Source organism: Calonectris borealis, chromosome 9 (assembly GCF_964195595.1).
Source record: "Calonectris borealis chromosome 9, bCalBor7.hap1.2, whole genome shotgun sequence".
Classification (NCBI taxonomy): domain Eukaryota; kingdom Metazoa; phylum Chordata; class Aves; order Procellariiformes; family Procellariidae; genus Calonectris; species Calonectris borealis.
Window position 1 is genome coordinate 753,438 of NC_134320.1, and position 27,543 is coordinate 780,980.

General features: G+C 47.5%; 2 protein-coding genes across 10 annotated transcripts; both read left to right on the forward strand.

Moving 5' to 3' along the window:
* Positions 1-931: 931 nt before the first annotated feature.
* Positions 932-5,498, forward strand: LOC142085665 (small ubiquitin-related modifier 3). Of its 5 annotated transcripts, none has more exons than XR_012674775.1 (5): positions 934-1,086; positions 1,453-1,581; positions 3,267-3,338; positions 3,630-3,891; positions 4,026-5,498. XR_012674775.1 is itself a non-coding variant. In XM_075157761.1 (4 exons), exons 1-4 carry the CDS (start codon positions 1,066-1,068, stop codon positions 4,080-4,082), a joined length of 285 nt encoding a protein of 94 aa, XP_075013862.1. In that variant the 5' UTR covers positions 932-1,065; the 3' UTR covers positions 4,083-5,498. The 5 variants fall into 5 exon arrangements, 3 of the variants coding, with proteins under 3 accessions (XP_075013862.1, XP_075013864.1, XP_075013863.1); XR_012674776.1 differs by having other exon boundaries at positions 3,639-3,891; XM_075157761.1 differs by lacking the exon at positions 3,630-3,891 and having other exon boundaries at positions 932-1,086; positions 4,020-5,498.
* Positions 5,499-5,883: 385 nt separating this feature from the next.
* UBE2G2 (ubiquitin conjugating enzyme E2 G2) lies at positions 5,884-26,777 on the forward strand. Of its 5 annotated transcripts, XM_075157760.1 has the most exons (7): positions 5,931-6,021; positions 12,121-12,324; positions 13,685-13,720; positions 13,808-13,853; positions 19,439-19,557; positions 22,650-22,790; positions 24,702-26,777. In XM_075157760.1, the coding sequence occupies exons 4-7, from the start codon at positions 13,813-13,815 to the stop codon at positions 24,827-24,829; spliced, it is 429 nt and encodes a 142-aa protein (XP_075013861.1). In that variant the 5' UTR covers positions 5,931-6,021; positions 12,121-12,324; positions 13,685-13,720; positions 13,808-13,812; the 3' UTR covers positions 24,830-26,777. The 5 variants fall into 5 exon arrangements, with proteins under 5 accessions (XP_075013858.1, XP_075013859.1, XP_075013860.1 ...); XM_075157757.1 differs by lacking the exon at positions 12,121-12,324 and having other exon boundaries at positions 5,884-6,021; XM_075157758.1 differs by lacking the exon at positions 12,121-12,324 and having other exon boundaries at positions 5,884-6,021; positions 24,717-26,777.
* Positions 26,778-27,543: the final 766 nt, after the last annotated feature.

A 27,543-nucleotide genomic window follows, 5' to 3' on the forward strand; every position in this document is an offset into this window, starting at 1 on the left:
GGCCGAGATGGAGGTTTGCGGAGACCCTCCCCTCCTCTCCTCTCCTCTCCTCTCCTCTCCTCTCCTGGTCGCGCACCCCCTCGTGCTGTGGAGGGCTGCGATCCCACGGGGAGGCTCTCCGGGCTGGGGGAGGCAGCCCTAGCACAGCCGCCTACCGAAGGGCAGCTGCCCGCACTGCCCGCGGGAGAAGCGGCCCCAGCCGGGACGTGCCCCGTATTTAGGGAGTCTCTCCTTCAGGGAAACCCGGAGCTCTTCCCCGCTGCTCTCCAGCAGGGTCTCCTCTCTCCAGCAGCGCTAACCTCCTGCCCTCCCGGCTGCGCAGCACCAGGCCCTCGGCACCGGGCCGTGCTGTGCAGGGCCGTGCCGGGAGGCTCCTGGAGCTGCCCGGAATGGAGGCCCCGGCCGGGCTGTGCTTTGGGGCTGGAAGGCTTCTGGGCCTCCCCCGGCGTCCGCCCGGTCCTCCTGCCGGCAGCACGGCCGATGCAGCCGCGCAGGCGGGGCCGCCCCGCTGCCGCCCCGGGCGGGCGGCCTGCGGTGAGGCGGGAAGCCCCGGCCTCCGTCCCACGGGCCGCCCTCAGCGCGGCGGCAAACGCGCGGGCGGCCGTCGGTGCACAGCGACCCCATGCGGCTCGGCGGGGAGCCGGCTGCCCTCGGCGCCGTCCGTTGGCCCCGCCCGTTGGCCCGTTGGCCCGTTGGCCCCGCCCCCTCGCCCTCGCCCCCGCCCCCGCCCCCGCCCCCCTCGCCCTCGCCCCCGCCCCTCGGCCCGCGGCGCTTCCGGTTCCCCGTGACGCACTTTCCAGAGCCGCCAGGGGAGGTGCGCGCGGTCGCCTTCCCCGCCCTCGGCCTCTAGGGGCCGCCCCTCACGTGACCGAGCCGGGGCGGCCAATGGGCGCGCCGGGCGGCTGGCGCGGCGGCAGGGCGGGGGCGGGGCCGAGGCGCGCGCTCTCGCGGGCGGCAGGCGGCGGCGGGAGCCGAGGCGGGAGCCGAGCGCGCGGGCCGCTCCCTCAGCGCGCGCGCGCGCCGTCCCCTCCCCTCCCCCCCGCCCCCCGTCCCGTCCCCGCCGCCATGTCGGAGGAGAAGCCCAAGGTGAGGCGTGGCGGGTCGGGGCAGCCGCGGCGTGGCGAGGCCCGGGGCGTGGGGGGAGAGGCCTCTCCGCCGGGCCCTGGGGCAGGGCTGCCGGTGGGGCCCCGCCCCGCCCGGCGGCGTGCGGCGGCCAAGATGGCGGGGTGGGCCGGGCCGGGCCGGGGCGCGGCGGGAGGAGGAGGCGGAGGAGGCGGCCCTGCGGAGCCCTGCGCCCCCGCCGTCCGGAGGGGGGACCGCCCGGCCTCCGCAGGCCGCGGCGGGTGGCGTCCGTCCCGGGCACGACCTCCGCCCCGCTGCCTGCGGGGCCGGGAGCTCGGCGGGGCTCCCCCGGGGCTCTGAACCCGCTGGTTCCTCCCGTTTTTCATCCAGGAGGGCGTGAAAACGGAGAACGACCACATCAACCTGAAAGTGGCGGGGCAGGACGGCTCCGTGGTGCAGTTCAAAATCAAGCGGCACACCCCGCTCAGCAAGCTGATGAAGGCGTACTGCGAGCGGCAGGTAGGCAGCGCTCCGCCGGGCTGCTCCCGCCGCCGCCGGCTCGCCACCTTCCACGGGGAAGAGCCCTCGGGATGGTGGAAACTTCGCTGCTTTTCTGTCCGGAACATTAAAAAATACCAGTGCGTCGTGGGGAATATATCCAGGCGTATAGGAGGGACGCTGTCAACTGTGAAATGTTGGGAGTTTTTTCTCTTCAGTCAATGAAAACTGCCCCTTCCTCATCAGGTGCTCCTAGAGCTCTGAAAATGTCCCCTGACAGTGTTGCCAAAATTTCTCGAGTTCTGATCCTGGCTCTGAGACCAACTCTGAATTTCTAGCCTCATAAGCCTCAGTTCTGTCATCTCTAAAAACTTCATCGACTTTATACAGAGTGTGTTTTCCGTTTGGAAAACGGCACAAAACAAATTCTCCCATGCCATGACTTTCGTTGTGGGTTTTTTTCCTCCTCCCTTCACGTGTCTCTCCCGCAGCGCAGTTTGGACTGCCGTGTTCTGCAGGTGGCGGCTGGCTGCTCCGTGTCGGAGGCTGTTCCTCGGTGCCACCCTGAGCTGAACGGGAGAGGGGTTTATCCCCACAGCCTGGTTCCTGAGCCCGTAGCCCTCAGTGCCTCCGCTTCTGCACTGCGTTAGGTGGTGCAGAGCAGAGGGTGGGGATGCGAATGGCTTTCGGAAGCGGAGTCAGGTTTTGTTTGCCGGCATTTCCCCTTGTCTGTTACTTGCGGGATCATTTCTTTGCTTACTTGAACCTTACGCTCTGCCCTGCCCCGTGCCCGGTGTGGCACAACACCTCTCAGGTTGGGAACGAGAACGGAATACGTAGGGTCTTCAGGGAGGTGTGGGCAGTTTTTGCCTTCGTGTGGCTCTGCGTATGACTGGAAGTGTGAATCGTGCGGGGATTTTGAGGGATTTTAGAGGGCAAAGCAAAGACCTCAATCCCTGAGGCAGGGAATAAAGACTGCCTCGTGCGATTAAACACTGTCAAAACGGGATTCAGTCGTGAATTCAACTCGGGTTTTAAGGGCAACATTAACTTACTAACGTTAGACCCTAGCATTTTTCTAATAAACCTTGCAAGGGAAAATCTGCGTCAAGTCCTGCAAGTCCTTTTTTCCTCAAACAGTCTTTGTGGTTCCTTTTTTCATCAGGAGATAAAGAACTAGAAGTAGGAGCAGATGCCTGGCATGAGTGGAAACTTGTCTTAACTATGGGTAGTCGGTGCTGATAGCTAGTTACACAAAAATATTTTTTTCAGATTTTTTTGAAATGTTTTCCTTTGAGTCAACTTAATCTACCGTTACTTCTCCAGCTGCTTGAGAAATAATTGCTGCTCCTTCCTGGCATGTCCTCTGAGGCTTTATAGAGTGGTGTATTGATTGATCTCTTCTTAAATTACCTTTGTGAATTAACTTTTGATATTTGTGCCTTGCAGAGCAGGATCAGGTGCCAAACCCACACCTGTGGTCCCATATAGAGTCCTTGCTGTGGCAGCAGCGCAGCGGGACCTCGCTCAAACAGCTCCGCTTCCTCAGTTTGTATAGCAAGATAGATGCGCCAAGTTTCATGTCTGGTTAAATCTTTTGAGTCTTAATTTTGTTACTATTTGTTCTGACAGTAAATCTGTAAATGTTTCGTTTGGATTCGGAAACAAAAGCGTGATTTCTCGTATTAATTATTTTAAACTTGCAGGGCTTGTCGATGAGGCAGATTAGATTCAGATTTGATGGACAACCAATTAATGAAGCAGACACACCTGCACAGGTATGAAAAATAGTTTTACTGCAAATTGCTATACAAATATTTTGATGTCTGCGTGTAGATCAAAGGGGTTTGAAATCAAAATGATTCTGAAACAGTTGCTGTAAGTTTACCACGTTCCAAATAATTTGCTTAGGGGGGGATATTTTTTTTCCCCCCCCCTTGAATGTTTTCACTGTTTGGGGGAGAAGGAAAATGTGGAAGAGCATTGGTGCTGAACAAGCTGGCACTGGAGTGTGGAAAGGACCCCTGGCAAGCGCTGGCGTTTTTGGCTCTGTCCTGCTTCTGCGTCAGCCTGTTCAGAGCTGGCACGGAAGCTGCAGGCTGTAGCTGCCGTCAGCACCGGCGATGCTGAGAACGTGGGGAATTTCTTGGGCTGGCAAGGCCTGAGGCAAGGAACAGGGGAGACGCTTGGCTGGGTGATGTGTTGTGGAAGACGCTGAACTGCCGAGTTCGGTCTGACTGACGAGCCTGCCTCTGAAACCCTTTTTGCTGTTGGTGATATTCCAGTCGGAGAGACGATGGAGTGCCTGCTCTGGAGTGACTGATGGAAAGTGTTTCATGCATTAATTAATTAAAATTACACCTTACATGCTCTATTACTGGTACTGGTTAGGGGTAGAGCTAAGTGCTGTTGTAACCATGTGCATTTCAAGTCTTGTATTTTCCGTATTACTCTAACAGCTGGAGATGGAAGATGAAGACACTATCGACGTGTTCCAACAGCAGACAGGTGGAGTGTGTTAAGACGTGCTGTTTTGAGAAGAGGAGTTTAAGGGTCCTCATCACACCTCACTCTCTCATCTGTCCTTGGATTTGCTATTAAATAGTAAACAAATGAACATGCCAATCACACAGGATTCTTCTAAACTTTAGAGGACATTTACCAAAATTGCTTGTTGTCTTTGACGTACTGCGTGTGCAAGTCAAAACAGTATCTGCAGGGATTAATCTATATCTTAAATTGGGCCAATTTGATTTAAGTTCAGATTAAGGAATATGCATTGTCTCTCTGCTGTTACCTTTTTTTTTCCTTTTTTTTTTTTTCTTTAAACCTGTGGCCTAAATATTCATCCATGTGTTAGGACATGGAGTGTTCATTCCTGGCTTTTGTCGGTCTTGCCCCTCTGTTTAATTCTAATCATGTAAATAATTCAGTCTATTTTCATGCCAATTGTAAGCGTAAAAGTTTCCTTTTAAGACATGCCTAAGAGAAGGAAGAGATGCTGATTTTAAGTTTTTAGCGCGTGTTGCAAACACAGTTACTTCAGAAGCGTTAAGCCTATGACACAAGGCTGGTACATGCAGATACAATGCTTAGTATAGAGTTGGAGTTTAAAATATTGCAGATTTACATGTGCTTTGTCATATTATGATAAAGTCGTCTGAAATACACTTTTTTAATGCAGAAATGAGGTTTGTCCTGAATTATTGTCAGAAACGGAGTTAGCAGAGCAGCTGGTCCAAAAACTAACGCTTGTGATAGTGAAGCAGTATTTTTTGTTGTGCAAGCTTGTAAAGAGAAACCTGTCACTGCAACTTCAGCTGAATGACGGGCAGAACCCTTCACCTTTCTGCTCCCTTTACTACATCTCTTTATTTCTCAGTGGGTACTAGAAGCGTGCAGCCTCGGGTTTCTTTTTAATACTTGTTTTTGGTAGATAAACTTGATAAATGAGGGGAAAAAAGCGCCTTTTAATGTCACCAAGCTGTACGTGCAGAAGAGCTGTCAAGAACCTGGTAAGCAAGGAAAGATATATGTGTGTGCGTGTATGTGTGTTCAAAAAATAATAACCATCTGCTCTACTGCCTCCCAAAGCTTACTGAATTTTAAATGCATTTGTGTGGTGGGTTTGAGTTCCACGTGAAGTGTGGAGGCTGTTCCAGGTGAATTTTTACAAAGGCCATCCCGTTGTCCCTCGATAGGTTGTCCGCTGCCGCTCCATGGAATCGTTACCTGCCTTTTATATTCACCATTTGGCCATGTTGGATCACCTCCCGCTTGCTGGAAATCTTGCTGGAAAGGCCCTTGTTTTCTTTTTCATTTTCCTGTACGTGGGCTGGGGTGGGACGTCCGGTAGATCTCATTGTTTATTCACCAATTTGTACATTTATTTGTTGTCCTTTACTCTTGTATACAGTAAATATAGTTTGGTACTCTGTCTTGTGCCTTACGCTTAATACGGCCGCGCTCCCCTCGCCTTGGCTCGGTTCCCTTCCCGCTGGGGAGGTGTAGGTGGCGGCGGCGGCGCTTCGGGCGTCGCCTCGGAGACTCCTGAGGCAGCAGAAGCGCGTGGCCAGGGATGGGTCTCGGGGGCTGCTGCCGCGCCCCTCCCTCAGCAGCACAACCCGCCCTCCCTGGGGGATGTTGCCGCACGATGCGAGGGTGCCCGCAGCCTGTGTCCTCAGGGATCGCCCCCACGGCCGGGTCTTCCCCAAAGCTTCCCTCACGGAGCGTTCCCGCCCTCAGGGAGTGCTGGTGCTCGGCGCTGCGCAGGGCGCCCGCCGCTCCGCGCATGCGCGGCCCCCCTGCCCCGCCCGCGCTGGGAGGACCGGGCGCGCACCATAGAGGAGGAGCGGCTAGGCGGCCGTCCTCGCTAGCCGGCCGCCCGGAAGCGGCGGCGGGAGCGGCGGGGCCGCGCTATGGCGGGGACGGCGCTCAAGCGGCTGATGGCCGAGTACAAGCGTGAGTGGGGGGAGCGGCGGGGCCGGGCACTCCTTGGTCTTCCCCCCCGCTGCCCCTCCTGACGGGATCCTCCTTAAAACCCGGGAGGGCCGGAGGCCGCGGGCCGGGCAGGGGCGGTGACGGCGGCGGGGCAGGCCGCGGGCCTCCCTCCCTGCGCCCGGGGCACCTCCCAGTGCCCCGTCGGCCACGGTTCCCAGCCCCCGCCGGCCTGCAGAGCTCAGGGAGACACCCGGGGCGGGGGTTGGGGGGGCACCGGGGCCTTTGAAGTGCGGCTGTGGAGGAGGGGAGTCATGGACGGCACCGCTTCCCTCCGCCCGGTTGTTTCTCCCTTGGCCGTTGCTGCAGGCCGAGGTGGGAGGCCATCCTGCGCGCCGACCCTGGCTGTGAGCCCCGGCTGGTTCGGCTGGGGCACCGAGGAGCGGTTTGTGCGCGGGCACGTCTGGGATTCCGTGGCACGGGGAGCTTAGTCACGGGGGAGGCCAGGGCGTCCTGGGCCAGTGGATGCCCAGGATTATTTTTCTCCCGGTTAAATTTTCCAGGTGGAACAAAATGCAGCCATGGAAGCCTCTGTTGCAGAGCTTTGTTACCTCAAAGATAATTAGAGGTGTTTGTCAAGACCTTAACGGAAGCGCGGCGGTTAGTAACAGCGTTTAAACTCGAATTTAGTGATCACAGACATAGACTTGTTTGGTTGGTTTTTTGTTTAAAAATCTGCGTGAGATGTGACTTGCAGGGGGCGGCGAGCTGTGATCTTCGGCGGCCCCAGCGGAGGGAGCCGGGACCGGCTGCTGCGGGCTGGGTCCCTCTGGGACATCCCATTCCTCGCGGGGCGGGTCATCTGCTGCCCGGTGAGCTTGCGAGGTGTCTGAAGGTGCCTTTTTTGGCAAGAAGTACTTTTTTTTTTTCTTGTTTACCTAGTTGCTTTTGGCCTCTGATGTTCTGGCTTCCATTTAGGGCAGGGAAGTAGAATGGGGGAAAAAAGAAGTGTTTCGTAGGTGAAGGATGGCATTAGGCTGACAGAGCTGGCTTCTGGCTCCAGTGAAGGTCATTTAGAGAGCTCCCGAGGTTGTCCAGGGATGAGGAGTTGTTTCTCACTTTACCATAATTTAGTGGAAGACTCCATCTATAAAATAGAGTATTTACAGATGCACGTTTCCTGACAAAATACCTCATTTATTCTCAGGCCGCTCTGCAGAGCACAGGTCTGTAAACTGAAGCATCGGGCAGGTGTTTGCGAGGGCTGGGGCAGCCGGTAGCTGCTCGGGGCGGTGAGCAAGCCCCGCCGGTTCCATTGTGCGGGTAAAGCTTGTGCTGACAGTGTGTCCTAGAAACCTGCATTTTTCTGTTGTAATCCAGAAGCACTGACCTGAAAGGCAGCTGCAAAAAAACTTGACTCTGCTTTTATCTGTTCTCTTACATAAATCCCCTTAGTCCCAAAAAGCGTTTTTGATCCTTCATTGTTGAGAAGCTCTGAGATCTTACTAGAATGTCTTATATGAATGAATTCTATAGGAAAAAGTTATATTAAATAGCATCAAAAAGAATTTGACTTAATGCTACAGGCAGACATTACGTGAATCTTCTCTGCATAGCTTCCCAGGGTAACACTTACCATGAACTGAGATAACATCTTGTTTGTGATCTTCCTTTATAAATACTTTCCTGACTCTTAATAAAACATAGTGTTGTAAAAAATGAATGTAATCTACAATGACTAAGTGTACAATGCTTTTACTTCTGGAAACCTGAGTTACAGAAGTAGTGTAAGCCAGACTTTTTGGTTTCTGTGGCCGCCTGGATTTCCTGCGCTGTATGTGTGTTTCCAGGGTTGTTATTTTCCTTTAGTGGATGCGCTCATCAAACTTTGCTACAAAACCCAGAATCAAGCCTGAATTATAACCCTTCCCTAGTGTTTTTGCTGTCTCACACTGGGGAAGTTAGTTGTAGCTCTTCAGAAGCTTTTTGCCCTGTAGAAATTTTCAGCAAAAGTTATTTTGAAAAATAAAAGTACTTCCTAATCGTAGGTAGTTCTGCTGCCACTTTCTGCAGAAAAAGAGAAAGTCCTGTCTCAGGGCTGTAGTCTGAGGTTTGGCTTTGCATGAACTTTCAGCTCCCTCCTGACGATGCGTGTTCCCGGTGCGGGCATAAGCACTGTGTGGCACTGGGTAAAGGGGAATGGGGAGACGACTTTAAATGAGCTCTTCTTCCTGGCTGCCCACCTTGGATGAAATCTTGTATATATCTATGTATATATTTGTGCACACAATTTTTTTTCCTTTAATTTTCCTCTTTCTTCTTCTCTATGTCTTCCCTTTAGTTACTTCTAGTTCGTGACAGAGATGTTTGGCAGTCAGTGCCTTGCTGGTGGGTGTATTTTGTTTACCAGATTTCTAATTCTTTCCTTACTTGCCTTTTTTTTAGTTTTGGTCTTTGATTTTCTCTGTGTATGTGCGCGCGCATGTTTAAATCTTTAAATAAAGGTTTATTGTTATCTGATGTGTAAAATGCTTGACGTTGTGAGGAGTTTCTACCTGTTGGAGCCCAAATACGTTTTGGGCGAGGCTGTGAAATTGCCCTGTTTTCCCTTCCTTGTGGAGAAGGAAGGGAAGGTGGCTGTGGGCAGCCAGATGAGATGGATTTATTTTTTGTCCTTGTTCAGATCTTTGTTTGCATGTTTGGAGCGTGATGACTTTTTGCTGTCTCATATTTATTCAAGTATTTTTCTACTCTGCCGGAACTAATTTAGATAAAGCTTTGAAAAAAATCAGATATAAAAAAGAGCATCATTTCTGTTAGAGCATATGTTTGTTATTAATTCTAGATTTAGAATATTTAGTAGTATTAAAGCCTGAAATTAGTCTCTCAATAGCAGCTTATGCTTCTTTTTCTACATTTACTATTTCCTGGCTGTATGATCTTGAAGATACCACTGGCTGGACTTTTTAAATCTAGAATGGGTTATTTTGAAAGTATTAAGTAAAATCTGCAGGTATTATAGTGCCTATTTGTATGCACTGTATTTCCTTTCTGGCACAAACAGGTAACAGAGCAGTGGATTGCAATGCCAACAGGTATCATTGGGAGTGCTGTTGGGTTAAAAATATGAGATTTAAGTTAATTCTGAGATTTCAGAATTCATAGAAAAAATATGCCTTTGTCGTACAGAACAAAATCTGGCAGCACTTCAATCGATGCTTCCTGTCCTTATTGCTTGGAGAGAGTTCGTGTGAGCTGGAAGAAAACTCCCGCTGCGGTGGGGCGGGTTGTGATGAGCTGCCCTTTCCGGGGGGAAGAGCGGGATGAATGTTTGCAGTAGGCCTCTGCAGCTGTCCCTGTTAAACCTGCTTTGAAAATGCTCTTTCCTAAGCATAACTAGGAAATATCTCAATATCTCAGACACGCACTGCATTGTGTGTCTGCGTCAGCTCAGACTGCCTTATGCCAATTGGATGCTACGTCAGAGAAGAGAGAGAAGAAAACAGAATTTCTGGCAGAATAGAAAGAACAAGATTCTGGTTTCAAGCATCTCAGTCCAGATGCTGTCAGAAGTGTGTATGTGCCCTTAATATTTCTTGAGTCTTGTGTGTTTAATCACCTTGGAGATATGCTAAATTGATACAGTTTTTAGAAAGCGTACTGTTGAACTTCTCTTTTAAGAATGTGGTCAGTCTTTTTATTAACTGCTTTAACAAGGTGTGTTTTCAGTTCTCCTCCTTTTGGCCAAGGCGTAATTGGCCTATAATGACTCCATAATGAGCAGTGAAATGAAAAGTGAAATGAAAATTGATTGTGTGTGCACCCAAATCTGTCCCAAGTTCCTAGTAGAAGCGTTGCACTTCACTAGCGTGAGCTCCGTTTCATTCAGTCTCGGCTTACAAGCAAAACTTTAGAGTAAGGTTTAGCTATGTTGCTACGAGCTGGGACTTCACTGCGTTTTGATTTGGAAGCAAATCCCCTGACTGCGTGCAGCAAAACCACCCTGCAAACCGAACAGGATGCCTTGTGGAGGATGTGAAGATGGAAACTGCTCCAAATGCTCTCCAGCGCTGAAGAGAGACGTTGCTCTGAATCAGGTGGTGGGTTGCACCATCATGGGCTCCTCCAACATGCGCCCAACACGTGTCTGAGTAGAGAGCTCCCCACAACCCCCCAGAGCCTGAGGCACTCTGAAGTGGTTGTGGTGATGTATAGGTCCCTATACATCACCACAACCTTCTCTTCCAGCAGCAGCTGCCAGCCTCAGCTTCTCCTCGTGACTCTGCTGCTCCTTTGTTTTCTGCAGAGACTTTTCTTGGCCTTTCCCTTTACCTCTTTCAAAACTGATTCCTTTTCTGGCTTTCTGTTTTATCCTTTTTTCCACATTGACTGCTTGTCCTTCCGCCTCTTGGAATCCCTTAATAGGACGCTGCTGCTCGTGCGTTTGCTCCGTAGGAACCCTGGAGGCTTGCCTGATGGTAGGGTACTCCGTGGGAGCGTCGGGAGGCCGCTTTATCCCACGGCTCCTGCTGATGGCAGCTCTGGTGGTTGGCACTGTGTAGAACACCTGCACAGGAGGATGGTGGCCTGGCTCTGCCTGCCGCAAAGAGGTTATCTGCCCGCTGGTAGCCGGGGCAAGTCGTGATGCTCTGCAGAACGGGGGCTGCGCTCCAACACAGGCACGGGGTCCCACAGCTCCAGCTGAGGGTGACGGAGCTGCGGTGCCAACGCAGCAGGAGGGCCCCTCTGTGTCTGACGGCTCCGCTCCCACCTCGGTTGTCCCATGGATCGTGAGGTTCCACTCCTTGGAGGTTTTTTCCTGGACCTGCAGTCACTGGTCAGCCACGGGCAAGGAGCTGCTGCATCCAAGGGCTCCTGCAAAGTCTTTCTGCTGATCTTGCCCCTTGGAGAAGGGGGATCGAGGGAGGTGGCTCTCAGTTCGTACAAGCTGCCCCTCTCAAGTAGCTGGTGTAGCTTCAGGATCTGTGTTTCCCCCGTCAGCGCCTCGTGGTGGATGCTGTCCACGCTCAGCACGGGCAGAGGGCTCAGCTCCTTGCTATCGCTGGGAAATAGCGCACGCAAGAACAGGAGCAGCACACCAGTGTTTGAGGCCATCGGGTGGTGGTGGCTGGGGTGTCGGTGTGCGCTGGCACGCTGCTGTCGGGGGTGGACAGGCGTGACCAGGACAGCGTGGCATGGCAGTTGCAGAGGGGGGGAGCTTTCCTTGGGAAGGCTTTAAGCCATGCATGCGGTGGGGGCAGGTCTTGCAGGCCAGGAGGCCAGAGTCAGGCTAGCCAGAAGTTACCCCCAGGCTGGATGCCTGGAGAGCAGAGGGTGGGCTGTTTCATCTGCCTCCCTGCTCCTGTCACGCCACACGACTTGCCTGGGAGGACAGCCGCAGAGGGACGGGTGGCCTAGGAGAGTGGAGTAGGAGGCTGTTTGCCTAACTGACTTGTCAAAGTCGTTCTGCAGTGAAAGGTTAAAACACATGCTCTGATTGTATGCTTTTTGCTGCTCTCTTAAAAATAATCAGAAAAAATTTCCCCTTGACTTCCCATTAAAATGACCCTATTTTGGAGGCCCTGGTAAGACTGAAGCAGCGATGCTGTGGCAGCTACTGGCAATTCATGCTGTGTAGTTCCCGAAAGCTGTGCTCTCAATTTCCCTTTGAATGGCTCTAGAGAAATCACAGGGTAGGACGTGACCATCCACGTGGCAAAGGGGTTTTTCCTTCCTCAGTCACCAGGTATAGTAGCAGCCGCTCAAAATCAAAGCTCATGTGCCCCTGCACTGCCAAGTTACTGCTTTGCCTGATCCTTAAGGATGGAAACCTCTTTCGCCTACCTCCGAGGGGAGAGCTGAGCAAGGTGGAGAATTGAACCTCCATCCTCGAAAAGACCCTTTGCTCGGCAGGGTTTGGCTCTTGATTCCCGTCGCCCCGGTTTTCCTTGGAGGTGGAATGCTGTACGGCACACCTCTGCGTGGCTGCCTGCTGCAGGGGACACGCAGATGCTGCCACCGGGCAATCGCAAAGGCTGGCTGCCAGCACGGGGCCTGAAATGAAAACGCTCCCAGGGTTTTCAAGGGAAATCGTGGGAAACATCAGAGGGATTTTCTTTTTAGAGAGAGCCACAAGATGGAGCAAAATGATTCCAGGAGCTCCTGGGTTTGACATCTCCCTCTTTCTGTCTAAAAACATCAACAAGAAAAGCTGTTAGAGACCCACTATCAAGCTGGAAAAACCTGCTCCTTAACGTCAGGACGTCGTGGGAAACCATAACGCTGAGTTTCAATCTGCTGCTGTGCTTTTGAACTTCAATCAGAGAGGTTTGTGCCAAAGTTAATGGCAATCTGAGTGAACTGAAGAGTTGTGCTATCTTTCCCATTGGCGTATCTCAGCACGTTTTTTAATCCAACTTAGCTGTTTTAAGACAAAAATCTGCGCTGTTTTGTGCTGCGCTACCCACAATTTTCATGTATAACTTAACAGAAATGAGGTCAAGCGTCTCGTTTATTGGTTTGTGACTTCCCATCTTCCCCGAGTCTGCATTTGTGCTTGTTTTCGTGCATGGGAATGCACATGGCATTTTCTGTGGCTGCGTTTTGTGTGTTACGGGGCCACTAGTAGTCCACAGGCCATGGGTTAGGAAACACTGTTCTAGATAAGCAGCTCACAGCCCTTACGTAAGTTGGCCTAATTACTGTCACCTCCTCCAGTCTGACACCCTCGGAGTGTCGCCTCCCGCCGCCGGTCCCGCCGCCTGCCCCGCGTCTCGCTCAGAGCTGTGAGGCTGGTGTTCAGCCCCCAGGGACTGCAGGTCTGCTGGTTGCCTTGTGCATGGCTGAACTTCGCCTCGCCAGTGGCTACCACCCTGCAGAAACTGGAAGCTGATGGTCATTGCACTAGATTGTAGAAAACCTGGTTATTATTTTAGCAGCGCACAGAGCGCTGGGCTTCAGCAGGCTTGGGAGGAGGTACTGGTGCTGAAGGCTATTGTACGAATTGGGAATTGTACCAGTTTCCTACAGAAAGTGAGGGTTGATGGATCCAAACTTGCCGTGTGCAGCCATGGCTGCTTTTTGTTTGCTGCGTCTTTTTTTACTCGCCTTTTCCAGGCCAGGCAGGGGGAGTTGGATTGAATTCAAGGAACAGAGATGCTTGTCAAATCTCTCTTGCTTTGCTTCTCCACCTTTTTATGTCATTTTGGGGTTTGTATTGAGATGCTGTCAAGTCTGAATTGGTGCAGAGAGGTTACTGGAATACAACCCGTTTTCTCTTCAGTCTGTTGAGTTTGTACCTGCAGATACCACAGTGCTCCAAGAGGAGAGTGTTTCCCATGCTTTGTGGAAAGAGGTTTTTTTTTCTTTCCTTCTCAGTTTTAAATTGTTGCCCCTGGGAAGACTAATTTTGGGAGCCTGAAAAAGTACAAAACGCCAAGTAATTTTGTCTAGAAAACTGTCTTGCATGAAGAAGTTAAATTGTCAGCAGTGGGGTACTGGGCCTTCTGGATGTGGAGTCTTGCCCAGTAAAGCATGGCCAGAAGATTCCTCCCATGGTGTCCTCAAGCTTTTCTCCAAGGCCGTTTGCTGGTGGGGCCTCTGTGCTAAGCCATGGCCACTGAAACACTAGCCGAAATGCTCGGGCTTGCAGGTCACGTTAACCTTCCTTGTGTTTTTGTTTTTACAGAGCTGACCCTGAACCCACCAGAAGGGATAGTGGCAGGTGAGGAGCTGAGCAGGGTTTCTGCACTGTGAAGCTGTAACCTTGCGTTCAGGTAGCGCTAAGCATTGTTTTGTTTTTTCTTAATAGGTCCCATGAATGAAGAGAACTTCTTTGAATGGGAGGCTCTGATTATGTGAGTTAATACTGTTTTGTATCTGAAATCACAGTTGCACGCTATGATTAGCTTCCAGGAGAACAAGAACGTAAAAAAAAAAAATACCAGTTCTGCATAACATCGACCTTGGCCTGTCTTTGCTGGGATCTTCTTTTCTGACCCAAACAGGGAATTATATTTGGAATTGAAACAGCGTGAGAGAGGCAGCATTGGGACTTAAGTGATCATTTGTTGTACAGGTGTCATTATAATAAGCAACATTCAGCGTAAGTAACTTGCAAATTTGACAGGAATCCTCATTTGGGCTCCCTTGGATATACGTTGCATATACAAACACTGTAGGAAACGATGAATTGCTTGTAGATCACACAAACCTGTTGGGAATGTTACTCAACTGCAAATAACAGGACAGGTTTTTCTCATGTTTTAAGTGGAGCAAAATACACAGATTAGCAGTGATAGGAGAAAAAAATCAATGTCTAAAATTATTTTACTTACTATTCAAATTTTTTCTAGAAAAATGGAAGGGGATTGATCTAAGAAAGTATTCAAATTAAAAAAAAGAAAAATCTTTTAAAATTCTTACACTTCATGAATCGGCTGATGTTGTAAAGACGCAGTGGTTCCATGTAGGAAGCTCTTCTGTTGGTGAATAGCTCTGATTGCTACCTCTGGTGTTTTGGGGGGTGACAAAGACTTCTTTACAAAGCTGTGTCCTCCCCCTTCCACTCCCAAACTGCTGGGTATGGTTGTTCGTAGCAAAACATGCCATGAAAAGACAAAACCTTCTTGCCCAGTATCTTACAAGTTGTCTTCTCTTTTTCTTGTACTTTCTTACTCATGCTTCTTTGGGAACTTTGAGTACATGGAATAACTGGTGATTTTTACAAAATAAAGGTTCTAAAACAGTAAGGGAGAGGAAAAGAGACCTTTGTCACTTGGGTCTGACCATTAACGCATTAAATGCTACAGAATTAAAAGATGAAAAAGCTCCAAACCGCTAAGTCTGTCTTGAAGCTGATGGTCTGTTGTTAGGGTAGATCCAGGCTCTGTATTTCAAGATTCCTTTAGTAAGAGTTGGTGATTTCCTTTCCTTCAGCCAGGGCCAGGGGGGTCCTGGAGGACACCGGGGGCAGCAGGCGGTGGCCGTGGCCCCGCTCGCAGTGTGCCTGCTGTGCTCTTGCCAAGTTTTCACTGCAACCACCAGTGCTGACTTATGAGATTCTCAACTAGCGTGGGTGGCAGAATTTTCCTAGCTTGGTTTGCTTGGAGTGTGTTGACTAGGGATGAAAAACAAGATTTCTGTCTCTTGGGATCAGGCACGCAACCAATACAAAAGCGTCCCGAGCTGTAGCGTATCACCTATTCCACCCAAGCTGGCTGCGTGGGTGATCCTACTTTACGGCAAGCGTGAGCCTCTGAGTTATTTTAGGCCTTGGTAAATGGAGGTTTGGATTACCACTGATTGATTGCTGATTGATATGAAGAGTTGGCAAATGCCTCTGCTTACGTGCAGCAATTTATCCTGTGATGAACAGGTTGTACTTCCTGGTAGCTCAGTTCCCTGAAAATAAACACTTGGCATGGAAATAGGTAATTTGTTGACACCAAAGATTCTGGCTGCAGTGTCTTGCGCTTTCTCTTTCTGCAAGTGGGATAGTTATCACTCTTCTGAAACATGCGCTTTGTAATGTACCAAATTTCAGTTCAGACAGCTGTGTATTGCTTGGAATGTAGAAATCCCAGAGGATTTAATGCACTTCTTGGAATATGGAAGGAAATTCCTGCCTATCGGTACTTTCTCGTAGCAGAGATTGTGCGGTTAAGTGGAGCTTTCATGGGGGACACACAGAGGTACTTTCGGATTTGATTCATTATCTAGAAAATACTTTTTCTGATGTTTCCCATAACAAATTCTTAAACAACAGAGGAGCTGCTTGCAGACTTGAAAGCCCTTTAAAGTGCTGAGTGTTGAGCTTCAGGTCTTTGTCAGTGCAAAATGAGAGGCGGAGGTGCTTTAATTTTGGTTTCTGTATTGTGTGTGTGTCATAATAAAATTATACTTTAAGATCTGCTAAATTCTGAAGCTGTGGTACAATAGAAACATGTTTACCCTAAACATGTTTGGTTACTTTCATCTCTTTACAAAACTCTATTAGTAGAAGTGTTTGCATACATTTGGAAAGCAAGCTAAATGACTTGTTTATAGTTGTCTGTGATAATCTTCTCGAATGTTTTGTAATCTCAAATGTGCTGTGTGAGATTCTGGGAATGAAAGAAGTGCAGATGAGGAAATTAAAGTTAAGTTGGCTTCAAATTTTTAGACAGATGAAGTGCAAAAGGTAAGTAAGTAGCGTAATAATGAAGAGAACAGAAAGCTTTTTTTTTCCCTTCACCCAATTTATATAAAGCTAGAGCACATGTAATGGCAAATAAATACAAAATAAAGAGACCTAAGAGAGAAAAGACATTGCCTATTTATCAATTCAGAGGTGTGTTGGGTAATGTTACACAGATTGATGTAAGAGCTTGGCTCGGACATAAAATAATGCCTTTTAAAATAATGGTAAAATAATTTGTATTTCTGGTGTTCTTGCCTGCAGCAGCAGTGCTGGATAGATGTTAAACATATAAATGTTAAGGCTGTATTGACATGTCTGAATGATAGAACAGTTCTTACGCTCCCAAAGTGAGTATAATAGATCCAGAACTGAAAATACAATGTGGTAATCTTTCTGAACAGTGGAGGTTTGGAGCCTGATGTGAAATGCACCCTTTTGATGAGACATCAAACAGTAGCTGAATTAGAGTATTTATGAAAGCCAAATCTTTGCAGTAGGGTGACTTACTCGTGATGATAAATAGCCCCAGCGCGTCACGAGAGTTTACCATAATGCCGCTCAATTCCTTAGCGCTGCGTGAGGTCCCACAGGCTGCATTGTGTTGTGCAAGTTTGTGAATTTAACATTTCAGGACCAAGTTTTGCCCTCTTTGGTTGGCACATACAAGTGTGTGTTGCTATTAAAGTTTATCCCCAAAAGACACAAAACCACGTAATTGTTAAGAACTTTATTAGCCTAAAGATTGCTTGAAAACTAAACAGTATAAATTGAAGTCAACTTATCAAAAACCTGTTTAGAAAGGTAACTAGATCTATAATTAGGCTTATGACTTTTGTTTAGCATGGAATTCCCCTTTTCGGCATCTGATGACTGTGGGTTTTGGTCGTTTTCCAGCATCTTTTTACAAATAAGAAGCCATTTACAAATGTACGTGAAGCTATCATTATAGAATTAATTGTCCCTGTCAATGCGCTTTCCCCTCCTATTTTGGCAGATACCCGCAATCCTTTTCTTCCTCTTGGCTAAGTAATAGCCAGCTCATGGAGTTCAGAGTTTCTTATTTTCATGCTATGTCTTATGTCAACAAAGTTGTTTGTAACACCTCTCACACAACTAAACAGTCTGGTTGTCTAGCAAGTCATTTAATGCCATATAATGGCTGGAGCAGAGCGGATGTCCGCTCCTCGGTGCTTTAGGGAAGTCTGTAGCATCATGCACGGAAAAAGAGGCAGAGACTGCCTGCTTTGCTGTAGAGAGCCTTAGACGGAGCAGGTTTAGGACAAGGTTTTTCTTAGCGTTATATGCCTCAGGCCCGCGCAGAATGAGTGCCTTCCGTGTGCGCGCGGTTAGTGATGGCAGATGCTTTGTCTTTCCTGGGGAACGGGAGCTGCTTGAGGCAACTGGCCTGCTGGCTCGGTGCTCTTTGCTCGGTGGGACGGGTGTTTCTTGGAGGAAGCCTAATCAAGTACTGGGTAGTCTGGACTTCAGCTAGCATAGCAGCTCAGATGAGATCGTAGCATAAGGCACGGAGGCTTTGAACGTGGTGTGCTTTGACATCTTTGCAGAGCAGGTGGTGCGATTGCAAAAGCTGCTGTGCTCTTTACCTCTCTGGCCCTGCCGATGTCCTTTTTGAACTGAAAGTGATGCTGTCAAGTTTAAATGTTGCAGCCTCCTGAGTGTTTTGTAGCTGCAAATGCTGCCTTGGATTAACTTTAATAATTTCTTTGAAGTAGATCCTGGCAGCAATGAATGGCTAAAACAAAAGCATTTTGCTCACATAATACGGGGCCTAAAATGGAGCGTGTTGGGTTAACATATTTTACAGAAGAGCCCTTGAGGCTGTGTGTTTGCTCTCAAAACAGAACATAAGACACCCACCAGCTTTTCAATGCGTGTATGTACATACTCTTAGAAGTTCAACAATAAGCCTTTAAAATGCAGCTGGAATGTTCATGAAAAAATGCATTCAGTTTACTCTCAGATGTGAATTGAATCCCAACTAAATTTAGGGAAAAGGCCAGAAAGGGAACAAAATGGTTGAGATGGTTTAGCTTTCATTCTTGCAGTATGTTGATGCATTTCTCTAATCTTACCTGCCAGTGTCAATATTCAGATTTAAATCATGTAGTTCTTGTGTTTATCTACCAGCCAAGTCTTTTGAATCCCAAAGTTTAAGAGAGTGAGCCTCCTAGGGCTTTAGGTTTTGCTGGTCTCAATTTTCTTTCTCTGTAGGTTACCAATTGCAGTCTTAACTGTTAGGAGTCCTTGAACTTTTATGTTCTTTCGGGCATGGAGAATGTGGATTGGGAGGAGGAGGCATGAATATATTCCTAAACCTTATTTCCCAGACAGTATAACTCTTGTTTGAAGAGCTTTTTACTAAATACATGAGGTTTCCTTGGCTAAGGTTTTCAGTGATGAAGCTTGTTTTGTGATCTTTCCAATCAGGGGAGATCATGTTTGTGTTGTAACTTCCAGATGGTTCATCAAGTTTGAATAAATCACGTCTAATAAACTTTTTTCTCACCTTCCAAAAATGTTTTATGTAGGGAGGGTAAAATAGCTGTCTTTATATTCTCAACTTGGTTGCACTTTGAACTAGATGATGAACACAATAAGGAAATGTTTCTACAAGAACCCCGATGAAGCCATTTGTTCTCCGCGTGCACTTGAGGGAGTGCAAACTAAATACCTTAAGTCTGCAGAGAAACATTGTTGTCCTGCATCTAGCAATTATGGTCCCTGAGCTGTGTTTTTATTTTTACAAAACATTGCTGTGTTTTTTGCATCAGATAGTGATAAGTGTTTATGTGTGGTTATGCTTGATACTGGCAGTTTGAATCTCCGTAGGTTTTATAAATTATTTTTGAGCTACAGCGTTTGACATCTCTGTCTTGTGCAGCGTAACAGTATCTTCAAAGGCACAGGAGTCCCACACCTGCCTCTGCTTTCTCTTGACATGCAGACGCTCAAATCCTGGAACATGCCTCGGAGCCAGATACTCCAGTTATATCCAGACACACCCTGCTAATTAAGCAGTGTTGTGACCTTCCTAGTAATTAGTGTGCAAGCTTTGATTTCCCCCTTCCCTCCCAAACCCCATATTTGGATTTAAGTTTATGAGGTGTGGGGTAAGAGTACGTTAACTCTTTGTTTTCTGGCGAAGATGATATAACCCAAACCTCAAATGTCTCGTTAGACAAGAATTTGGGTGAAAGAACTATTTAAAACTCTGGTGAATAGCTTTTTATCTGTTTCTAGGGGTCCTGAAGACACCTGTTTCGAGTATGGGGTTTTCCCTGCTATTCTGAGCTTTCCACTCGACTACCCGTTAAGTCCTCCGAAGATGAGGTTCACGTGCGAGATGTTCCATCCAAACAGTGAGTCTGACGCAGCAGGACGTACGGGGAAGCGGGTTGCTTGTGCACCTTAAAAACAAACTTTTGCAGCAGGAGAGCTGCCGTCCTTACCAAGGGTGGTTCTCTCCCTTTCCAACCTTGAGTAGCAGTAGGAGCGTTCAGCTGTCCAGCAATTGTGCTCTGTCGTAGGGTCAATTTCTCTTTATCGCATTATTCCTCATATATCTTTTGGTCATGAACAGTCCAATAAAGATTCCAACAATTTCACTGCCTTTAAGATCATTCCAGGAATACTTATAACTATTGTATAAATAGTCTGAAGATAAATCTTCTGTATATGATGTGAGATGTAGTGGATTATCACAGACTCTTTCTAGTCTCCCTCTGTGGCTTGTATTGAAGTAGTTTGGTGTTATTTTAACGAGTGAAAATTTGTTCATATTGGTCAAAGTTTGGATGCAGCTTTATTTGGCAGCATGGCTTCTTCCCCATTAAGTCACGAGTTTAGTAACATTTCTGATGTGATCTTTCTGAAATACAGAGTGCTCTGTCCAAGCAGATGACACATTTGCAGGCATATAATATTAAGACTTCGCTGGCCTTTTCTCTGCAATTCTGATGGTGACAAGATTATCTTAAGACTTTTCAGTGGAAGGAATTGAAGTAACAAGTACAGCTAACAAGTTTGAGCCTTGGACAGGTAAAAACCTTAAAGCCCCTTTCACAGCCTGGAGCACTACTTTCTGGAGTCGGCCTCGGCATTCTTTGTAAAATTGTTGCTTATGACATCTGCTGAATCAACATGGATTGTGTAAGGATTGTTTATCATCATCCAGATTTGATGGGCTGGATCTGTATTCTCGGCTATTAGGTGTCTGCCACTTGAGAGCAATAAAAGGAAAATGCTGCCCTCCTGCCTTGTGTTTCCTTTCCAGCTGTTGTTCCTGCACTTGCATAACAGAAAACTTAATCTCAGCTGGGAATCAATTTATTTCATCCTATTCCAAGGAATTTTGCAATTTCTTGAAGATCCTCTGTTCTTCCCTCAAGAGACCACTGATGCAGATACTTGCCCATTTAATTCACAAGTGAGCCCATCTTTCTGTTCGATGGAGGACACACCTGCACATCACAGCGTAGAACTGTGCGGACGTGCCCAAGGCAGTGTAGCATCACCTCTGAAGCTCTGATGTCTGCAGCAGTGCAGCGTTTGGCACCTGGAAGAAGAGTGACCGCATCGGCACCTTGCTCCAGCTGGACTACTTCACCCAAATTTCTTGGCAGGACTGGTCTCCACGAGCAAATCTGTGTCCACGCAATACTCTGCAGCTCCAGTTCTGGCCTTGGCTTGAGGTTCGCTGCTCGCAGCTGCTTTGTGTGCAGCATAGCTGGGAGGAGTAGGGTGCAGAGAAGCACAAACTGCCTCACAGAATGGCTCTACATGTGGGCACTTCCTCGGTGGGGTAAACTGGAACATACTGGATGGTCAGCTCAGCTCTTTAAAGTCCTGTGACTCTGGGTCACATTAATCTAAAGTTGAGATCAGCAAAAGTAGACGCTTGAATCTTTCTTCTCAGGTGGGATTGTGATGGCCTGGTTATACCCAGAAAGGCTGTAGAAATGGGTGGCTGTGTTGTGCTTTTTCTGTTCCTTAAGTGCTTACTCCTCCACCTGTGAGGAATTGCAAGGAAAAATGTTTAAAAAGTCTGCTGTGTTACCTTATCTTTGCAGTTTTTGTTATGTACAGAAGGAATTGAGACACCACAGAACTATCTTCTCTTAAAATGAAATTATGTTCATGGATGCTCTGGCGAAGATAACTTCAAAGTAGCGATTAATGGCAAGTCTTGCACTAGCACTTAATGACAAAGTGGGAAGATGCATACATCTTCCTGGAGTCAGTCTTTGCTGTCTTGACTGTGCTGCTGTGGTCCAGCTGTTTTAAGCGAGGCACTGCATAAAAACACTAGAGTAACTTACAAGTGAAACCTTCTACCCGTGTGTTCCTAAGTTGCAAGGAGACGCGCTGATTCAGCACGTGCTGTTTTCATCTCTTCCAGCTACGGCTAGACCAGCCCCAGTCCCCAGCCTGGGGCTGCAGGAGGGGATGTAAATAAAAGTCGTCCAAAGCGCCTACGTGTTGCAGGCTTGTGCAGACGTTAGCTGGGTGAATGGGAGGAACTGGAAATGAGCACAACTGCTTCCAGCGGTCATTCCCTCTTTTTGCGTTGTCTTGTTTTCCTGACGATGGCACAGGTTTGGTCACCCGAGGAATAGAAGCGCTGAAATTACTGGGCTAAAGTTGTCGTTCCTTGGGAAGCTGTAGAATTAGGCTATGTTGCTAAAGCAGTGTTTGGAACTCCATTCTCTTTGTGTTGCCTATTCAACCCTTCTTTGGCCTCATTACCAAGTGAGTGGAGTCCAGTGTCTGTGAGGATGGCTTGTACTGTTGCAGATGCTTTGCCTTATGCTAAAGGTGGGAGGGGACGACATCTGTATCCTTGATTGATAGGTTACCTTGCTTCCACGTGCTTTAATACAGCTGAGCTTTAAGCAAAATTTAAAAAAGTAGTGTGAACTCTTCTGGTTGCACCTCAGTAATGTTCAAAATAAGATCAATTATATTGTTTGTAACATACCACTTTTCCCTTCTTGCTGCACAGAGCAAGTTTGCCTAATTCTTTTTACGGCCACGGTCCAGTGGAGGACTCCAACATTCATTCAGTGCTGTGTGACTACTGCCCTTCGATTTAAGTAGGACTGGTTACCTACTTGGAGCTGTGTCTGTGCATAAATACTTGCCTTGTTCCAGAAGGCTGCATCTTTTATTTTTTCCTTGGAGCCTGTCACTGGTTATTAAATGACACGAGTGCTCCCAGCAGGCTTCCGTTGGGGAAGGATGACCCAAGTTTGTTAGATTTGCTTAAAGGAAATTTTTGCTAGATTTTTATCTTTCAGATTTTGTGTCCTCTTGCCTTTGGAAGAGGAAATTTAAAACTGGGTTTATCTTCAGTCATATGAAGGCCAAGTCCAAACGTTCATCTGTGCTAGACATCTGGAGAGGCTGCATGTTTCCACTGAGTAACAATCAATCCCCTGTACTTCTTGTGCAGTTTACCCAGATGGGAGAGTTTGCATCTCTATTCTTCATGCTCCTGGGGATGATCCCATGGGATATGAGAGCAGTGCTGAGCGGTGGAGTCCCGTGCAGAGTGTGGAAAAGATCCTCTTGTCGGTTGTTAGCATGCTGGCAGGTAAGGATTGCTGTTTTATTAGCAGTAGCTCAGATAGCAGTTACTGAGTTAGATAGAGCTGCTTCTTGCTGTTTGATTTGTTAAGTGAGCAAAGGACATTTAAAGCTGCTCAGCAGCAACCACAGTTCTTAAAGCCCTAGTATTTATTTATTAATAAACCAGTTCTCTGAAAATAATTCAAAAAAATAAGACTGATTTAGTAAACAGGTGTTTCCAGCTTTGCGAGCGACTGCTGCTTTGCTTCCAGGTCGGCAGCAACCGAGCAGATGGTGATGGTCGGGTGGGTCCGGAGGCTCAGCTGGTTCCCTGCTCCTGTGCAAAACCTGTGCTCCATCTTTGTATTTGCTATGATGTCTGTTCAGCTCTTGCAGGTCTTAAAGCTATTGATTACAGCCTGTGTTGGATTTGGCTTTAGCAGCAGCCAGATCTAACCAGTACGGCAAACTGGAGTCCATGGCCTTGTGATTCACAAGCCAGCACCCTCCATTTCTGTTTGTTATTTGCCAGCCTGGGAATGTACCCCATTCTGCCATCTCTGGTTCAGAGGAAGGCTTCCTGAGAAGAGGGGTGGGGTGAAAAACTCTTTGTGCAGTCTTTTAAATGGCTTTCCCTAAATCCAGCAAGGGCCGTGGATCAGCTCTGTCGTGTACAGCTCCCTGAAAGATGGATCCGTCTCCACATAGTGGACAGAGCCACTGAAGTGCCTGAAAAGGGCAGAGCTGTCTCCCTTAGAATCGGTTTTGAATGATAAAAGATTTTAGGCAGTTTAGAGTGTTTAGAAGCAGCAAAGTTGATCAAAGAGCAAGCAACAGATTCTTACATGGGACCGTTTTAGCTTCGGAATAGTAACCTACTGTTGGGAGGCTGTGCAGACAAAGAGTACTTCGCTGGGCTTCCCGTGGCCTCCAAGAAGTTGGTTTGTGGTGCAGCCTTACCTAGACTGGTTAGGGAGTCACCTGGTCTCTCTTGTTCTCTGCCTGGGCGTCCTGTTTTCCCACGGCTTTTGGAGGAATTAGTCTAAAACATCAATGGTCAGCTTCTTTCAGGCTGCTGGCAAACTCTTGGCTCTGGCTCTGCAGATAGCGTAAGCCCAAGCTGACCAAACTGGGTGACCTGCGCATCTACTGGCTTTTAAGGGCGGACCGTCAGCATTGTGTCGAGCAAGATATGAGCCCAAGATGTCTGCCATGAACTGGGCTGGGGTGGGTTGGGACTACTGTGTGAAGCAAAATGGGTAGAGTACGTTCTTAGTGGCTTGTGTAATCCCACGACAGTTGTCCTGCTGTGTGCTGACCACGAACCTGATAAATCCTGTGTTTCAGCTTACCTCTGTACAAATTGAAGTGTTGGAGTCACAGGGGCTTAATGTACTTTGTAAAGTGCTCTTGAATCCTCGGATGAAAGATGTTGCAGAAATGAAAGCATTTTATGGGTTTTCTTGGTTTGTTTTGTTGTTTTTTAATAGAACAAGCTATCCCAAAGAGTGACAGAGCCTGTTTGGGTGGCCTGGTCGGGAGGGCTTTGTGTCTGTGAAGCCGCAGAACCAGAAAAAACATTTTGCAGGGAGCAGTGTGCAGTTTTAAAAACCCTTGATGGCACTGGTGGTGCTGCATCTTGTTGTTCCATGTGCACGCAGGGGCTCAGCTGCTGAGAGGATAAACAAAAGAAAGTCCTGCTCCTCTGCCGCTTGTTTCTTACCTAAACTCGACCTTGCTGTGATATTCTCTTGTGATCAGTTAAATCGGAACCGTTCAGGAACCCAGCAGCTGTCACTGGATTTTCTTTAGTGGTGTTTCTGTAGTCCCAGGCAGGGAAAGCGTGCCAAAGCCACAGGGAAGTGGCAGTACAGAGGCATTATTGAAAAAGCGAGAGGGTCTTGCTCCATTGCCTGCCTGCCCACCTATCTTTCAGTCTTTCTCGTTTCAGAGCCAAATGATGAAAGTGGAGCCAATGTAGACGCCTCCAAGATGTGGCGGGAAGACAGAGAACAATTTAACAAAATTGCCAAGCAGATTGTGCAGAAGTCACTTGGACTTTAAGCTCACAGAGAGACTGAAGTGTTTTGTATTTCTCTCCACCTGAAAACGAGCAGTGCTCAGTGCTGGTACCAAAAAGGAAAACTTTGCAAAACTATTGGCCTAGTTCTTCTTATCATTCGTTATTTATTTACCATCTCTTTTCTTCTTCCACTGCTCCAGACAAGCCTCTAGTTCACTCACTAAATTGTGTGGAAAAGGGGTTTAATACTAGGGAAAAATATAGAGACAATGCTGTTTCAAAGGCTGCTTGTTGCTACCTCACTTCATGGTATGGAAAGCTTGGAGACTTTGCAATCTGCAGCCCGCCTTCGCCAATCTGCTGTTTGAGAACGGAGCTGGTTTGGATCACCTCCTGGAAGAATTAGTTGTATGTTTTTACAGGTGGCATTGCATCTGGAGCAGTAGACTGGAAATAATCTATCAATTTTATGATACTCACTAAGTTAAGGACAGCATTTGCAGTCAGAACTGATTTGAAGAGTATAATTAGCAAGAGAGGCTATAAAACAAGGTTATAGTCAGGATGCGTTAGCAAAGAAAGTGATTGTGCAGCATGTAACTTTAAGAGAAGATCTAAGAGAAGAACTTTAAGAGAAGGGAGTTGTCAGTGACTGGCTGGGGCTCTAGAATGGGCATCAGTTCCTATGTAACACTGTGAGCTTGTACTGAGCCTTTGAGTCAGTGTTTGCTTGGAAGAAATCCCAAGAGCTGCTTTATTACTCCTTAAAGACACTCAATTGTAAACTTTACATTGAATTAGAAGTGCAAGATGCAAAGACCGGATTCTTAAACACTTTGGTCAGGTTCACCATGGGCGAGGTAGGTCATTGGCAACCTGAAAATCCAGTGAGAATGCTTCTGCTCTGCTGGGCATGTAAAATATCTCTGCAATAATGTCAGCTCCTCTTCTGTTGACATTTGGATTTTGAGAGGATTAGGCACTGCTGGCCTTTGCCGTTACAGCCCAGGTCACCTGTTTTTCAGGTGAACGAGCAAAGATGAACGTGATGAATTTTGTAAAATTAACACTTCTTTATGCAGACTGCTCTTGTGTATTTAAATATGAGTCAGAGAAGACACCGACTATGTTTTCTAGAGGATGGTACGACGCGTGTTTAGAACTGCAGAGTATTGTAGCCGACCGCTGGTGTGGAGGGTGCGGGAAGTACCAGCTGCAATGATCAGTTTGTAAAACTGCTTAGGGGCCACTGGTGACCTTTGTGCTTTGCAAGCGAATCTCTTGTGTAGGTCCAAATCTTCTCCAATTTACTACAAGCAATAACATGTATTGATAGTGCACAGAATCAAATTTTGTTGGCAGCTTTAAATGGGCTAAATTTGAGAAGGGCTTTTTTTTTTCCTGTGAAAAGCGTGTGACATGGAAGGAGTTGCACCGTGCAGAAAGCTTTATGGAGGTGATGGTGTGCATGCGCGTGTGTACAACTCATCAGTATTATGTCTTGCTGTCCGTGCTGATTATTCACCTGCTGCAGATCGCAGTGTGCCATTGTCCTGCACTTCTGAAGAGTTTGTATTGCTACAACTTGCTGATTTTACCTCCTTGTACAAGTAATTCTTGCTTTGGTGTAAGGGTGGGAGGGGGACCTGTCAGTTTGGGAGCAGAGATGATGAAATAGTGTTGTACCTAATTAGTATTTCAAGGCATACAGGAAAATGTAGCACTTATATGCAAACTGGGAGCGTTTTTTGAATTGTAGTAGATGGAGCGTTGCTCCTGGGAGTACTGCAGCCACTTTTGGAAACAACGCTGGAGAGCTGTGAGCGCCACGTGGCGAACGAAGGATTCAGCAGACATGGCAAAAGTGGGCTTTTTTTAAAGTGCGGAGTATTTAATTCACGTGTGCTCACTCATTATCTTTATTTCATGGTGGGATTTAGTCTGTATACTGAAAATAAAGTGATTATATTTTCTCCTTTCATAGATGTATGCAGATGTATTGCAGTGAGTGTTTTATATGGATAACCAACTGGTCAAGAGAGTCCAATTCTGACTTGGTCCAAAGGAGTGGAAGGGTTTATTCTAACGCAGTTAAAACACGGGATGCTTTAGAGGAGTGGAAGAGTTGACACAGTTGTTTGGGCTTTCCAGGCAAGTGTCTTGTCTCTAATGATGGCAATGACTTGATAATTCAAAGCAATCTATAAAAATCTGACAGCTGGCAGATGTGATGCAATTTGCTTATTACAAAGGTCTTGTTATGAGCCATGTGTCTGGCCTAGGAAGGTCTTGTTATGGCAACAGGTGAATCGTGAGTTTTAATAGATCATTCAAAATCTGCTGCTATTAGCTCTTGGATTTGAGAAGGACAGTTAGATGTCCAGTTCCTACTGAACATTTCCATTGTCCCCAAATCTCTGTTGCTTACAAGTAAAATAATTTCTTTTTAAGTGACTGGCATGCAGCGCGCTTGCTGACTCAGGTGTTTTAAGCCACCAAGTGAACATATATACCAGGCAGTCTTGCAGGTGACAAAATGTAGGCAGAAGTCCACCTCAGAGGACTAAAACTTGCCTTGTCGAGGTGAGAACTGTCCTGAACGATGGCTTGTTGCTTAGCTGAAACCGGCGGTGAGCATTTGTGTTCATTGAAAGGCTTAAACATGGCACCGCAGTTGGCCTGTTAGATTCCCTGTTTGTTTTACTCACAGGAAAGAAATAAAACTTCGTCGTCTTTATTCTGTAATAAACTGAAT

Excerpts from the sequence above, each read along its gene's own strand:
- UBE2G2 (XM_075157757.1), top strand. The coding sequence starts at position 5,979 with ATGGCGGGGACGGCGCTCAAGCGGCTGATGGCCGAGTACAAGC. Across the intron at positions 6,022-13,684 it reads GCTGATGGCCGAGTACAAGC|AGCTGACCCTGAACCCACCA; the intron begins GTGAGTGGGGGG and ends TTGTTTTTACAG. Across the intron at positions 22,791-24,701 it reads GGTTGTTAGCATGCTGGCAG|TCTTTCTCGTTTCAGAGCCA; the intron begins GTAAGGATTGCT and ends CCTATCTTTCAG.
- LOC142085665 (XM_075157761.1), top strand. The coding sequence starts at position 1,066 with ATGTCGGAGGAGAAGCCCAAG. Across the intron at positions 1,582-3,266 it reads AGGCGTACTGCGAGCGGCAG|GGCTTGTCGATGAGGCAGAT; the intron begins GTAGGCAGCGCT and ends TTAAACTTGCAG. Across the intron at positions 3,339-4,019 it reads AAGCAGACACACCTGCACAG|CTGGAGATGGAAGATGAAGA; the intron begins GTATGAAAAATA and ends TTACTCTAACAG.